The 14,322-nt window shown below is 38.7% G+C and overlaps 1 protein-coding gene across 1 annotated transcript in view; it reads left to right on the top strand.

The window, feature by feature from the left end:
- RYR2 (ryanodine receptor 2) overlaps positions 1 to 14,322 on the top strand; it is a 646,972-nt gene that overhangs the window by 547,204 nt on the left and 85,446 nt on the right. The window contains exons 81-82 of the mRNA XM_089777369.1: positions 11,430 to 11,529; positions 13,322 to 13,401. Coding sequence (XP_089633495.1) covers positions 11,430 to 11,529; positions 13,322 to 13,401 — 180 coding nt within the window. The remainder of the gene's footprint in view (positions 1 to 11,429; positions 11,530 to 13,321; positions 13,402 to 14,322) is intronic.

A 14,322-nucleotide genomic window follows, 5' to 3' on the forward strand; every position in this document is an offset into this window, starting at 1 on the left:
CCAGAGGTACAGGTGAAAGTGCCTTAAAGGGCATTGGAGAATTTTCTGATAGCTTTTCCTAACACAGTGGCTGCTCTGATTCAATGGCAAGGTACATATTAGTCTCTAGAACAGCTCAGGATTAGAGGCACAATGGTTGTGTTTTCGATACCTAACACAGAACTGCCTTCCCCTATTTTAAAAAAAAGGGTGAAAAACAAAATTGTGTTTTACCTATTTAATAGCACCAAATTTCCAAAAAATAATCTCTAAAACTTAACCTGCAGAAATCTGGATGTATCTGTTTAAGAGCAAAATGTGCATTTGCATGTTCAAACAGGATGGTTAACTGCTCGGTTACCCTGTTTGTGTGTGCAAATACTGTTTTCTTGCGTTGTTGCAGGCACAATTTCAGAGGACACTTTGATGAACATTTGGTCCTTAGTTGGTAAGTTGAAGATTTTTGAGCAGCCTATTAGAGACCTGCATTACAAAACAACATTTGCTTGGCTCTTTTGAAGAATTTTTAATGTATGGTTTAAAAGAGCAAAATAAACACAAAAATGATTCAAATTGTTTCTGACAGTTAATAGAATTTAGATGATTTCTGGCTCACAGAGCAAGATGCAGAAATCTTGCCTGTTCAAGTCGGTATAATGGTGGGGAACTAAAAACCAAATTTGCCTTCCCATATTGCATGATGAACTTCTATCATGACCCCAGTATGCATATCTGGAGGAAAAATTATGTGTCTTGATTATTTTGATAGCTGAAGGAGACATCCTGAGATTTGCTTGTATGGCATGTTTTAAATGATCTCTCCCAAATTTATTTTATGTAACTAAGGTTCGTTCCATTGAAATGATCCAGACATTTAATTTTATTTCTTGCCAGAAGCTTTGTATATAGAAAATAAAAGCACTTAGACATACCACATGCCCAGATGTCACTTTTATTATACATTCAATTTTATTTTTCTAAAATCTCTCATTTTGGTTCAGTGATTTCTTCATCAAATGTACACACATTCTAGACATAGCTCTGTTTCAGATAGTCTCTACATACTTTATAAAATCAAATCCCCAAAAATTGACTTTATCAACAAAGAAACTAATATTGACATTACACAAATTCTAGCCTAAGAGTTCATCCTGTATATAGCTGTTTCAAGAGTTTCTCCTGATGGACCTCTCTATGCAAGATTCTGGAGTTAACTGGATCTGTGAAAGGAATCAGTGTTTTCTTGAAGAAAATATAGTTGGCAAATATGTAATTTCTTGCAAGAGAGTTGATTTTCTGAGCAAAATTGTGTTCACTGACAGGAATGGTGAAATATCACCCAAGAAAATCTGTATAAATGTAGAGCCCCAAATTTGCTACTAAATATTTATATCTCCCATTACGATCAAAGGGAGAATGCAGTATTTGGCATTCTGAGTATGCATGCTAACATTTTGAAGTGAAAAATTGGTGTTTGTTGCATTCCTTTATGCACAGCTTAAGTGCATAAAGCTGTAAGTTGTTCTAAACAAAGTACCCCATGTTGTACACTGGCATTTTGAAAAAAACAACAACCCAACTTCTGACATTGTGCCTGTATAACAAATACAAGATCAGGAAAAGATATGTTACTTGTCAGAAAAGACCAGTAGTTTTTCTCTGTCATAGATCATTTCCCCCTACTCTAGCCACATTCTTGAATAATGGGGGGAGGGAGAGATTATTGGAAGAAGAGATCCTTTTATCATAGGCTAGGGAGCACAAGTAGAGCTACTCCGAAGGTGGTGTTGGGCCTATTATTGATCTTTGTCTGCTGCACAGGGAACATTAGCTAGTGAATGTGCCAAATTCACTAGTTGTGCGTACGTCATGTCAGAGGCTTTGTCTAGACTATATGGCTCTGTCGACAGAGCCATGTAAACTAGTTTACCCGGCATAGGCAAAGAAGCGGGGATTTAAATAATCCCCGCTTCATTAAAATAAACATGGCCATCATGCTGTGTCGACGATCAGCTGATTCAGCACAGCGTGGCGGTCTAGTGGCAGATCTGTCAGCTGGGGAAGCCTTTGCCGACCGATCCTTTATGCCTCTTGAAACGAGGTTTTAAGGCTTCTTTGCCTATGCCAGGTAAACTAGTTTACATGGCTCTGTCAATGGAGCCATGTAGTCTAGATATACCCAAAGGGTGTGGGACCGGGAATAATCCTCTGAAGCTGGGCTGCATGGGTGGGTCAAACCTTCTGTATGAGTTCTCAAAGCCTATACACTTCCCCTGCTATAGCACAAAGGAACCAAACTGGTTCTGGCTAGGCCTACATAGTCAAAGAGAAGAGGGGAAAATGCCTCTCTGATACAGATATGACTCTATAATCCAGTTTGTTTGCATCAATGTGAGATGGGTAACTTTCTTATCTGTCTCCTGGTTATTTTTAAGAGTATGGGTGGAACCTTTCTAGTCCAGAACCCTCAGGACCTGACTAGTGTTCAACCAGAGAATTTGCCAAACCACAGGGGATCAATAATGTCTAGCTGCATTACCAACACTTCCACTGCTTACTGGGCTCTTAGAAGACATTTGGGGTAAATTAGAGCTAAATAACAGAACAGAACACTGAGAGCCAGGACTGGTGGCTGTAAACAAACTTTATGGGACCATAGGAGACTTGGCCACCCCCATGATAAGTGGACATCCTGCTAACTAAAATCATGCTGGCCCATGAAAGTTGCTGGACTTGAGAGGTTCAACCTGCAGTTATGTGATTGTTACTGAGCATATCCAAATATGCAGAGTGTTTCAGTTCCCCCAGCTGGGAAGGAGAGATTGAGGTAACATTTCAAATTATTGTAGACTCAACTCTGCTAAACAGGTTCTCATCTTGAATTGTAAAAATGTTTGTAAAAATCTTCGGACTGTTTTAATAATAGTTCTGCAAAAAACATAATTTGCAACTAATTGAAAGATAATGAGAAGTCTGTGGCAGATGGGGGTATGACTACACTATACTCCAAAATAGCTTGTTTCAAAATAGTGCGTCTACACTAAAGGGAAGCCTCGAAATTAGTCCGAGGCAGGCTCCCCTAATGTGGGTGTGCTACCTTGATTTAGAGCCCCAAGAAGCACTAGGGAATGGGTTCCCAAACTGGGGGGCGTGTCATCCTGGGGGAGGGCATGAACAAATTCCAGGCTCTTACCCCCATCAATTCTCCTCCCCCCCCCCCCCCCCCATAAGTTTTGCTGCTACTTTTTTTTGTTGTTTTGTTTTTCGGCCCTGGTCAGTTATTTTTTTTTTTTTTTTGCTCAACAGGTTTCGCTGTTATTGGGTGTGTGTGCGTGAGGGTTTGTCAAAAATCAAAAAGGGGGCACGATGCCGAAAAGTTTGGGAACCATTGCATGACTAGGGAATAATTACTTTGAATGGCCCTGGGGAGGAGCTATTTCGAAACAGCAGCAGTGGAGCATCCACAGTACAGCTACTTTGAAATAGCAGTTTGGGAAGAGGTGTTATTCCTCATGGAATGAGGTTTACAGATGTCAGAATATTTCGAAATGTGTTTTGAAATAACAGAATTACTGTGTAGACACACGCATTGTTATTTCGGAACAATAGTAGTTATTCTGAAATAATGCTGTTGTGTAAATGAACCCTTAGAGACTAACAAAAATATACCATTCCTCATTCCTGAGGCATAAACAAAAAAGTTAATTGACATAATGTATAACTTTATAAGTTGTTTAAGGGCATGTATCTTAGTAACCAGAGAAGATGTAGCTTTGCAAGCTAGCTCACAGAGTGCTTTTCTTTTTAGAGCAAGTTTGTAATCGAATCCATGCCTATATATTTGAATAGGAAGGTGTGATTTCATTAAATCAACAGTGCAAATATAACACACCTACAACATTTCAAATAAGTATATGGGGAAAAGAAACATGAAAGAAAACAATATTGATTTAAGTATTTGGGGATGAAGTTGCAAAGTCATCCCAAAGCTAATATCAAAATGAAAGCAATAAAGATGTTAAGGCAAGTCTGTGTGGAGACACTGCAGCCAAATGCAACTAAATTAAGTGTGCTTTACTCTGAATTTCTTTGTTCCTGTAGTTTTAGCTCTATCTTAATGCTCACTGAATGCAGAATAGCATTTTGTTTGATATCGTCTTTGGTCAATTACAAGTATTTAAACACATGCACACATCATATAATTACATATATTCAAAATATAGATATGACATTATGCAATTAAAAAGGGTTTTCAGTTCAAAATCTGTTAATCCAAACAACTGGAATGGGTTATGCAACTCTAACTCTTCCCTCAGAGGTATTCCTTTGCAACCTATCAACCCATGATCACATAGTATTTCTCAAAATCTTACTATATAATATCATATAACATTTTTCCTATCTGTGCATCTATTGGGATAGGACCAACAGAGCCAGTGATATTACTAATACATTGTCTAAGTGCTATTGGTTGATGCTTGTCACACATCATCTTTAAAATTCATTACTTTTTAATAGACAATAATTGACATTGTAGTCTCTTTATTATTTAAAAAGAAGTACTGCAGATCTGTACTGCAGATTTGTTTTTCATAGAATCATAGAATACTAGGACTGGAAGGGACCTTGAGAGGTATTCTAGTCTAGTCCTCTGCCCTCATGGCAGGACCAAATACTGTCTAGACCATCCCTGATAGACATTTATCTAACCTACTCTTAAATATCTCCAGAGATGGGGATTCCACAACTTCCCTGGGCAATTTATTCCAGTGTTTGACTACCCTGACAGTTAGGAACTTTTTCCCAATGTCCAACCTAAACCTCCTCTGGGATGGAAAGATAGGAAGAATTTAAACAGAAAGCAAATCTTGAAGAAGAAATCATTTTTTTTATAATTGCAGACAATATTTTTGTGATGCTTACTTTCAGGATGAATCTACTATAATTTAATGATACATATGCCTGCCTGTAGGTGCTGCTTAGCTGGTCTCTGAATTTGTTTTTGCCTCCTCATTTTCATTCTTTGTAGTCTGTGCTTTGAAAAATTCCTTTTGTGTTATGATATTCTGTATAATGCCAACAGGATGCCAGCATAGAAAAGATGTTGCAGCTCAGCTAAGTATTATATCAGCAATATGTTTTTTTAAGTAGAAGAAAAGCTAAATCTGGTGGGACCAGATTTCCAACAGCAAGAGATTGCAGTACTTACATTATTTTGTGTCAAGCAAAATGGGAAAAAATCATCTTACATATGCATGCACACAAACACACTGAAGCCTTCATTTTACGCCTTGAGTAATGACTGTGCTACAGTTCATTTACTTTCCTTATGTATATGTCAACATGTGTGATTTAGAATTAGATATAGACTTATTCCAGAGATTATAATGTAAAATGAAGCAATTTTAAAGGTTTAATTTAAAAGATTTTTTTAAGATATCCTGAAGTATTTTGGACACTTTGCTTTAGTAAGGACCGTGGAATACTATTTATTCTCTGCATTGGCTTGTCTCCAGCATGCAAGATGGGGGATACCTTCAGGGGTTCAGAATAGGGGAGATCTTTGAAAGCAAATAACGTAAGAATAAATTAAAGGAAAAGTGATCATTGCAGAATAAACTGGAAATAACAGGTTTTTTCCCTTTTTGTCTTCTTTCTAGTTATTCTATTTTAATCTTCCCTTCAGTTATTTCAGACTTTCCAAACGTGGCCATAACTTTTTATATAATTTTATAGAACTACTGCCACTTAGTTCCTGCAGCTATGACAAAAGAATTAGTTGGCTATTTCTGGGACTTGAAGCTGGGCCTCTATATCTGATAGCACAAGTGTCTACTGCTTGAGGCCAGCTCCATTACTTGAACTGCAGTAGTGGACTCAAACCTTTCTATGTGAGGGTACGTCTAGACTACATGCGTCTGTCGCCAGAGGCATGTAGATTAGGCTACCAGACATAGGAAAATGAAGCGGCGATTTAAATAATCGCCGCTTCATTTAAATTGACATGGCTGCTGCTCTGAGCCGACAAACAGCTGATCAGCTGTTTGTTGGCTCAGCGCGATAGTCTGGACGCGCGGGTGTCGACATCAAAGGTATTTGTCGACCACCCAGGTAAACCTCATCCCAGGAGTCAGACGTACCCTGAGATACCTACTAGAAAGAGACAGAGACCGATGCTTTATTTGTGGTACTCCCTGAGTTACAAACATAAGACTTAGGAACATCTGCACATACAAACAAAAGTTCACCTCAGGCAGGAACATCCTTAAGACTGAGGGGACAATGCAGTATTGTTAAACTGGTGCCCCTATGCCCAAAGGCAGCCGAAGGGAGGGGGGCTGATGATTTTTGAGAGGTGTGATCTTATCTCCAGAAACACACTACTGAAATATTTTAAAGGACATTTTAAATGAAGGTCCTGTTGACTAACACAGTAAATTCAGAAACTGACAGTATATAATAGAGGTTGGCAAATGCCTGTTAAATGGCTTCATTACCACTTGAATGGCTCTTTCACAGGTTCTGTGTTCTGCTAATAGGTCTGGCAGACATTCTGAGTTTTAAGTTAACTAGAACCTCTCTGAAGGAAGCAGAGCCACACAGAACAGGGATAGGAAGAGGTGGGTGGACATTTGAGACCCAGTGGTGCCCCAAATTTTCAGATGCCCTATGCAACTGTGAGTTCTATGTATGGGTAAGAATGGCCCTCACCTCAGGGGAAGCATGTAAGAAGGCACAGGTGATGGTGAGCAGCTCAACTGTTGGCCAGAGGACTCAGGAGGAGCAATGGGTGGCCAAGCAGTCAGCTGCTAGAGAGTAGTGGTGCTTTGAAAGAGAAATTGCTGCTTCTCTCCAAGTGCCTTCTGGTGAATTGGGTGCAGCCTGTGGGGGTGGGTGGGGAAGGGAGGGTATCTGGGGGATGAGGCAGGCCATTATTTTTCATTGCAAATAACCTGTATTTTAGCTACTTTGTGGGCTTTTAAATAGGCTTTTGTGGGCTAGCTTGGGAGCCTGACTACTATTTATAACATTGTTTCTATGGGAAAATGCATTCTTAGTTCAAACACCTGACTTACAAATGAACATTTGAAACTCAACTAGTGTTTCCTGTAAGCTGAGCATTTGGGTAGGCACCCAGGAGAGATTCATAGCAGAGTACCCACAGCTGGTAGAATGTGTTTGCATTGGTGATGCACAGCCACATATGCATTGGTTCACATAATACAATGTATTCTGCATATGGATGGAAAAAAGATGGAATACTAAATACAACCTGTTTGTAAGTTGAGGACTTCCTGTATATAATATTCCAGAGCTCAAGTGGTGTCACTTTCTGCTCACACATAATATCCCCTGGCTCCCTACAGTATCCTCCTGCTTGAAAATTTGAGTTAACATTTTACCAGACTTATATTGGGCAAATACGAATGTTTTGTCCAAATTAATCCTGGGTATGAGTCCAGGACTTTGAAAGGTCTATGGAGGCTTTATACATTTGTTTACAAAAAACCTGCATCAAATCAAATTTGTTCTTTAGCCACTTGATAAAGATCTATAAAGAATTGGGCTTCAGCACGTATAGAACTACTTAAGAATAAATTATGCTTTATTCAGAGAGAATGGGATCAGTCAGCTACATTATCATTTTAAAAATGAATTTATAATGCCTGGTAAAAAAAAATAGTTGTAAAGCCCTTAGACACCTACAAGATGCTGTAAACAGCATAACATCTATAAATAGTCTTGATTCTCAAATAGTAGACAAGTAACCAGAGAAATTATGAGAATTTTCAAGACCATTTTTCAATATGCAGTACCAGTGGCTTGAAGAAGGCTACTGAAAATGGGAAAATAAATAAACCATGAACTGTAGGCCCATCTCTGGTCCTTGGAAGAGAGGGGCCTACGACTCATATTTTTAAACCAGTCTGTCTCAAAGTATTTGTAAATAGCCACTCTTCTTACAGATTAATTGCATGTACCAATCCTAACTTTGAAATATTTGACAAGAATGGCCTTTTACGCAAGACTCCTTTCTTCTAGCATTCAGCTTTAGTGACTAAAAATATTATTCCTTCATTAGATCTTCAAAATCACTAGCTGATCACAAAAGAACAAACTTCTCTTGATACGTTGAAGTGGGAGTGTAGACCCACACAAAGAAAACTGTATACACTAAAAAATAGAACATTTGGATAATTTTAGTCTTTTGAATAAGTATGGTCCATAGTACAACAAAAAACCAAGCACACAATCCAAAGAAATGAGCAAGAAACATCAGAAACCTTGGGCATTCACTTACCCACAGAAAATATTTATAGGTAAAGTTTAGACATTACAAATTGTCTTCCTGTATGGAGAGCTGGTGGTTAACATTAAAAATGTAAACATTTGCCAGCAATTGCAAACCTGTAATATTTTGATTGACTGTAATTATTACATATTCTAAGGATAGGTAAAAGTATAATATCTCAGCTATCACTTTAGCCTAACTATAAGTAAATTAATTGTTAGTTGTGATACAGATACAGGGCAGAGCTAGCTTCTTCCTTTGCCAAATGGTTGATTTAGAAAAAATGTTATAATTTTAAACAGACTCTACTTTTGATGAAGATGACAAAGGAGCCTCCTAGCTAATGCACAGCCTTTCTGGGGAAAGCCATCAGGGTGAAAATCCGCATACGTATACGTCTCACTGTTTATCAATCATTTATATGATATACATTAAAGTCACTCAAGAAATAACTAATTTTTTTAGTGTCAGAGTTTTTAAAATATCCTCTTGTGAAATATTGATTTTATTATCCCAAACTTTTATTTGAGTGTGTATTTTGTATGTGTGTGGGTGGGTGGGGGGAGGGGGAGTTGTGAATGAGATCAAATCTCACTGATCCAGTGGTGGGCAACCTGCAGGCTGTGGGGCACATGTGGCCAATTGGGGTTCTATGATGTAGCCTGTGAGACATTTTGTTTACCATTGCTCAAGTGCAGGATTGCCAGATTCCGCTGGTTTCTGTCCAAGTAGCTTTTTCCTGCCAGTGTTACTAAAGCGACATGCATGTACTCCAAGGGCACATGAAGTGAGATGTGTGCTGATTGACTGAGAGAGCCTTGCACATCCAATTAGAGCACTGCGATGATTCAGTCGGCATAGCCTGATAATGTTAGGTATGCAAGCACAGTTAGCAAAACTGTCCTAGCTTGGGAAACTATCTTGGTTACGACAATCTTGCAACCTGCTGAGATGAAGACGGGTCACTCATGCAGCCCATTCACTAGCCCAAGTTGCTCATCACTACACTAAACTAATGCCTTCTCAAGCTTCCTTCAGATCAACCTTACTGAGCGCAGTTAAATACAACTGCCAGCCTTAGAGCTGCCTTTGTAGCAGCACTAGTATCAAGAAATCTGAACGCTGCAAAGTGATAATACCTGAAGAGGACGCCCACTGATATAGCTGCTCTAGCATAATTTTTGTGCTCCTGGCAAGCTGTCTTCTCTCCTGAGACCATGCTCAACTAAGCTTCATCATTGTTTGGAGATAGTGGCGCCAGAAAATTTAGCCATGCTCATAGGGGAAATGTGAATTTTGGATGCTCTTATTCAAGGACTGATCTTCATATCTTCTTTTTGCCAAACTTCTCTACAATTGGCAACTATATAAATGGCTGCATTTGCTGGAGAGAGTCCAAAATCCCTGGTTTCTTTCTCTCTGGTTTTAAACTGCAGGCTTCTTCCCACATCTCTTTCATTGTATAACTGCTGGCCTCACATCTATTCATTCTCTTTTATGTAGATGATGCAAGCAGTCAGGGAGGGGGCACCCCATGTTATTCTACTTTACTCAAGCTGCAAACAAAACTTTTATAATAAAGCAAGGCCCGAAGACAAAAGTAACTAAGTGAAAAAAGAGAAAGAAAAGAGTGTTGGGTCTAAATATAAATAAAGGAAAAAGGAGGAAAATCAGGTGTTGATTGGTTTTCTGTGACCAGCTTTTTTGAAATTGTCTTGATTATTTGGTTTTGTGTAATGAGTATTTGGTTGTGTGTACATGTGTGGTTTTGTTCTGTTTTTTAATTCACAGGAAGAGGTTTAAACATGAAGGCAAACCTTTCAGACATTACCCTGGCAACATTTAAAGCAAAGCTGCCATATTTTTTTTCTATGCCTCCATTTCGACTTATCACATAATTTAAGGGAAAAGTTTAACCACAGGAGACCTGTAGTATGAAAAAAAACTTTGATGAATTTTGTTTCCGCAGCACGATATTATCAAAGATTTAAGAAACAAATTTTCCAGTCTCAGCAAGAACTCTCTGGTAACAGCATAAATGTCTGTGTTGGTTTGCTTTTGATTTAAAGGTTCCTTTTTTCATTCATTTGAGCCCATTTCTATTTTTTACCTCTTTTCAGTTTTTATTTTTCATGTTCTGTATCTAGCAGGCCTTCATTTTTTAAACCTCTTCCATCTTCCAGTGTCTATTTTCTGTACTTTGGATGGAAAGTTTATGGCAGCAAAGCTGCCACTCTGGCTACTTCTGCTGCAGCTGTTCCTGCTCTTAGGTCATACATGTTTTGGCCATTGTGTTTTTGGACATGATACTAATTGATGGTCTCATGTCCCATTGACTAAGCTTTTCTACCACACCATCTGATGGACTTGCTGTCATAGGGCTCTATGCAACTTCCATTTTGCAACTTATACTGCTTGGTCATTTTCAATTCTCCAGCAAACCTGTGAAAGAGCCTACCCAGCTGGAATTAGCCGTGCCTTCATATTTTCTCTTTGTTTTCAGTAGTTTAAACAATAAAGAACAAACTTCAGCCATTGCTCAAGCAGCACCATGTAGTATTGTTTGTTGCCACCAGATAATGGAAAATATAAAGGCACAATGTATTCTATCTAATATCCTTTTGGAATATGCTGTGGGTTGGGGAAATCTAGCTTACATTATAAGTCTTATTTGAAATATGCAACTCTGCCTATTATTTATTTTTCATTTAAAATAAATTTTCTCAGCTGAATGAAGCTCCAAGTGAAGCTATTCTGTCATTCAGGAACAACTCCTCAAGAGCCACATGCTGAGCAGTATGAAGTTCTGGTTATGTTGTAGAAGATAACGAAAAGTGTTGCACAAAAAACATCGCACAGATGTGCAAGTTTGATACATGCAGTACATACATACTGTGAATATGGGCTTTGAACAAACCAAATGATTTAAAATTGAGAGAAAGCCTTCCCAATATACAAAGGACTAAAAGTATATAAAGAAAAACACAAAGGGAAATATTGAACATGTTAAATATTTGTTCAGTAGCATTGTGTGTATGTTCAATCAATCTATGATGTTGCAATAGAGCCCATATACTGAGAGAGAACAAAAAAACAATTTGTGGAGAGATTATATTAATTGAAGTCCTCAACTTAATTGATTGGAATTTCTGTTCAGGAAAAAGAAATGGAAAAACAGAAGCTTCTGTATCAGCAGGCCAGATTGCATGATCGGGGTGCTGCAGAGATGGTGCTTCAAACTATCAGCGCCAGCAAAGGTAAAAGACCTACTTCTTATGTACATAGACAGTTTTCTTTTGGAGTGGGTTTTAAATATTTTTTTTGGCTCAAGATCTTACTACTTGTAATTATTGGTGGCTAAATCTTAACAAAACTGGAGTTTAGGTTAATTTTCAAATAAACACCCACATTTTAGATTCTGGCTAGAAGTTTACCCAGCAAAAGCTTGCTGAAAAATAAGAAGAAACTTTCTTGTGGCATTTTGTATTTCTGGTCCTGGCTGGAGCCCAGATGATGTAGAGATGGGTGAAAGACCGTGTGGAGGTCAGAGCTGTGCATTGGATGTGTAATGACAAAGTGAGGCTCTAGAAATACTGGGATTTACGTGTCTGTGCACTTAGCATAGGCTCTGATTTTTATTTTCTGATCAAGTTCACCTGTGCCCAGTTATAATCTGTTCCTTCATCCCCCTACCTCATCAACATCCTTTTACTATACATAGATAAAAACTTTTTAGGCTTCTATTTATCGGGCCCACAGGCATAATCAGTGGGAAATAAGAGGCACTGCCCTCCTCCCTCTGCTCCCCTCCCCCCGAACTGTAAGCCTTGGCCAGGTGCAGAATTTGCCCCCTGCCCCCAAGCATGGCCCCATTGATGTGACTGATGCTGCCCCATAAAATTAATCTACAATTATGTTCCATCTGTTGGCAATAATTTTTCTTTATCTGCTTTCCTGTATTCTGTCTCTACTTCACTGTTACTTAAACAACTCTCTCCTTCATCAATAGAAGTAGCCAACTTCTTCTAGCTACTATATTTAAATTCTCCACATTTAGTTCTTGAAGAAGTGTCAAAGGTTTGTTTATATGGGTATACAGGAAGGGCAGGTCTACACTACAGCTGAAAGTCAGCTTAAGGTATGCAATTCTAGCTACGTAAAAAACATAGCTGGAGTCACTGTACCTTAAGTCGAGGTTTGGCACCATCCTCACAGTGGGAAGTCAGTGGGAGAAATGCTCCCATTGACTTCCCTAACTCCTTGCGACTGCATGGAGTACTGACACAGACAAGGGCACGCTCAGAATTTGATTTAGCTGGCCCATACTAGACCTGCTAAATTGAATGTCAGAAGATCGACCACTGCAGCGCCAAGCTTTCCACAAGTACAGATGTGCCCTAAGAACACATTGTTAAACTAACAAATCACTTTTAAGTTGTGCATCCAGTCTGAGAACCAGCTGCTCCAGGATTCTATGATTGAAGAGTAATTTGTATTCTTTGATCACGATTCTTTATATCTTTCATCTTTTCTCTCCTTTGTTTATACAGTCTGTATGACATTTTACACTATGTATTCTTAGAGATTCTAAGGGTTAGTCTACACCAGACATGCTATCTTGAGCTGCTGCACTGCTGTAGCACATCTGGTGAAGATGCTGTCCTATTGGCATAATTACTCCACTTGCCATGAGTGCTGGTAGCTAAGTCATCAAGAGAACATCTCCTGCTAATGTAGGACTGTCCATACCAGCACTAAGATAAGTGTACCTTGCATCACTCATAGGAAGGACTTTTTCACAATCATGAGTGACATATGTTATATCATCATAAGCAGTAATATAGACCTACTCTAAGTCATATGCTATATATTGTGAAGGAAGAATGATTGTGTTTGTTTTACATGAGAGATTGTTTAAATGATCCTCTCTTGTAAACAGCCATGTGAATTACTCCATGCTGTGTACCTCCTAATGGAGGGTAAGTTACTAGAATAGGTTTGTTTCTTTTTTTAAATAAGAACTTGATGTATTGGCTTAATATTTTCCAGGTGAGATGGGTCCCATGGTTGCAGCTACATTAAAGCTTGGGATTGCTATCTTAAATGGAGGAAATTCTACAGTTCAGCAGGTAAAGTGTTTGAGCATAAACCGTTCCATTCTATCTAATCTAATCCATTCTATCTAATGCTGTCTTAACCCACACTTGTCAATGTAGGTAGTAGCTGAGTGCCTTCCGGTAGCACTTTAAGTGATGTGACTAACATTTGTCACATGTTGTTTGGTCTGTCATCCACTCCCAAAAGGGAGAAGTGTGCATAGCATTTCTTGTTTTGTTAGGGTTTTTTGTTTGTTTCTTTCATTTTTTAAAAAATATATGTGTTTCTGTCTGTTGATGTGAATGCAGGCACGGTCAAAGAAATGCAGTTTAGGAGATTTTGGTGAATCTGCTGGCGTTGTGTTTTTTTGTTGGATGGAGAGTGATACTATTCCAAGAAGGATTGGGGAACAGTGAATAATGTAGCAGGGGGAAAGGTGTCTGGAAAAATATGTGAACAGTGACTAAAGCAACTGTTTTTGGTGATAGCTCAGGGTTAATCGAGTTGGGATTTTCACGGTTACCTGTGTATGATTGGGTCTATCTAATTTTAACAATAACATGACACAGTGTACATATAAATATTTATGTTAGTGCAAATTACTGCAGACCTAGCTCAGTGACAAGTTTTTCACCAACAACAGAAACTGACTTTTTGCAAGATCCTGAAATTGATTGCCCTTTAGCCAAAGGGCAATAGTTCTTTGAATGGAAAGAAAGGGTCGTATAGGAGTGTAGACTTCTACCAGCCCTCGCTGACTCTGATTGCACTCTGTATTGCAGGATTGAAAGGACTGTATATTGTTAGCCCTTCCTCCTCTCGCCCCAGCTCAATCCTCCTGTTTTTTTCATTGTGCTGCTAAAGAGAAAGGGGAAGATTTACTACAAAGAATGTTCCCCCTGGGCCACTTATTAGTAGCTGCCTTTGAAACTGAAGTAATATGGTATTGAATC

Source organism: Pelodiscus sinensis, chromosome 3 (genome assembly GCF_052426305.1).
Source record: "Pelodiscus sinensis isolate ZL-2025 chromosome 3, ASM5242630v1, whole genome shotgun sequence".
NCBI lineage: Eukaryota > Metazoa > Chordata > Testudines > Trionychidae > Pelodiscus > Pelodiscus sinensis.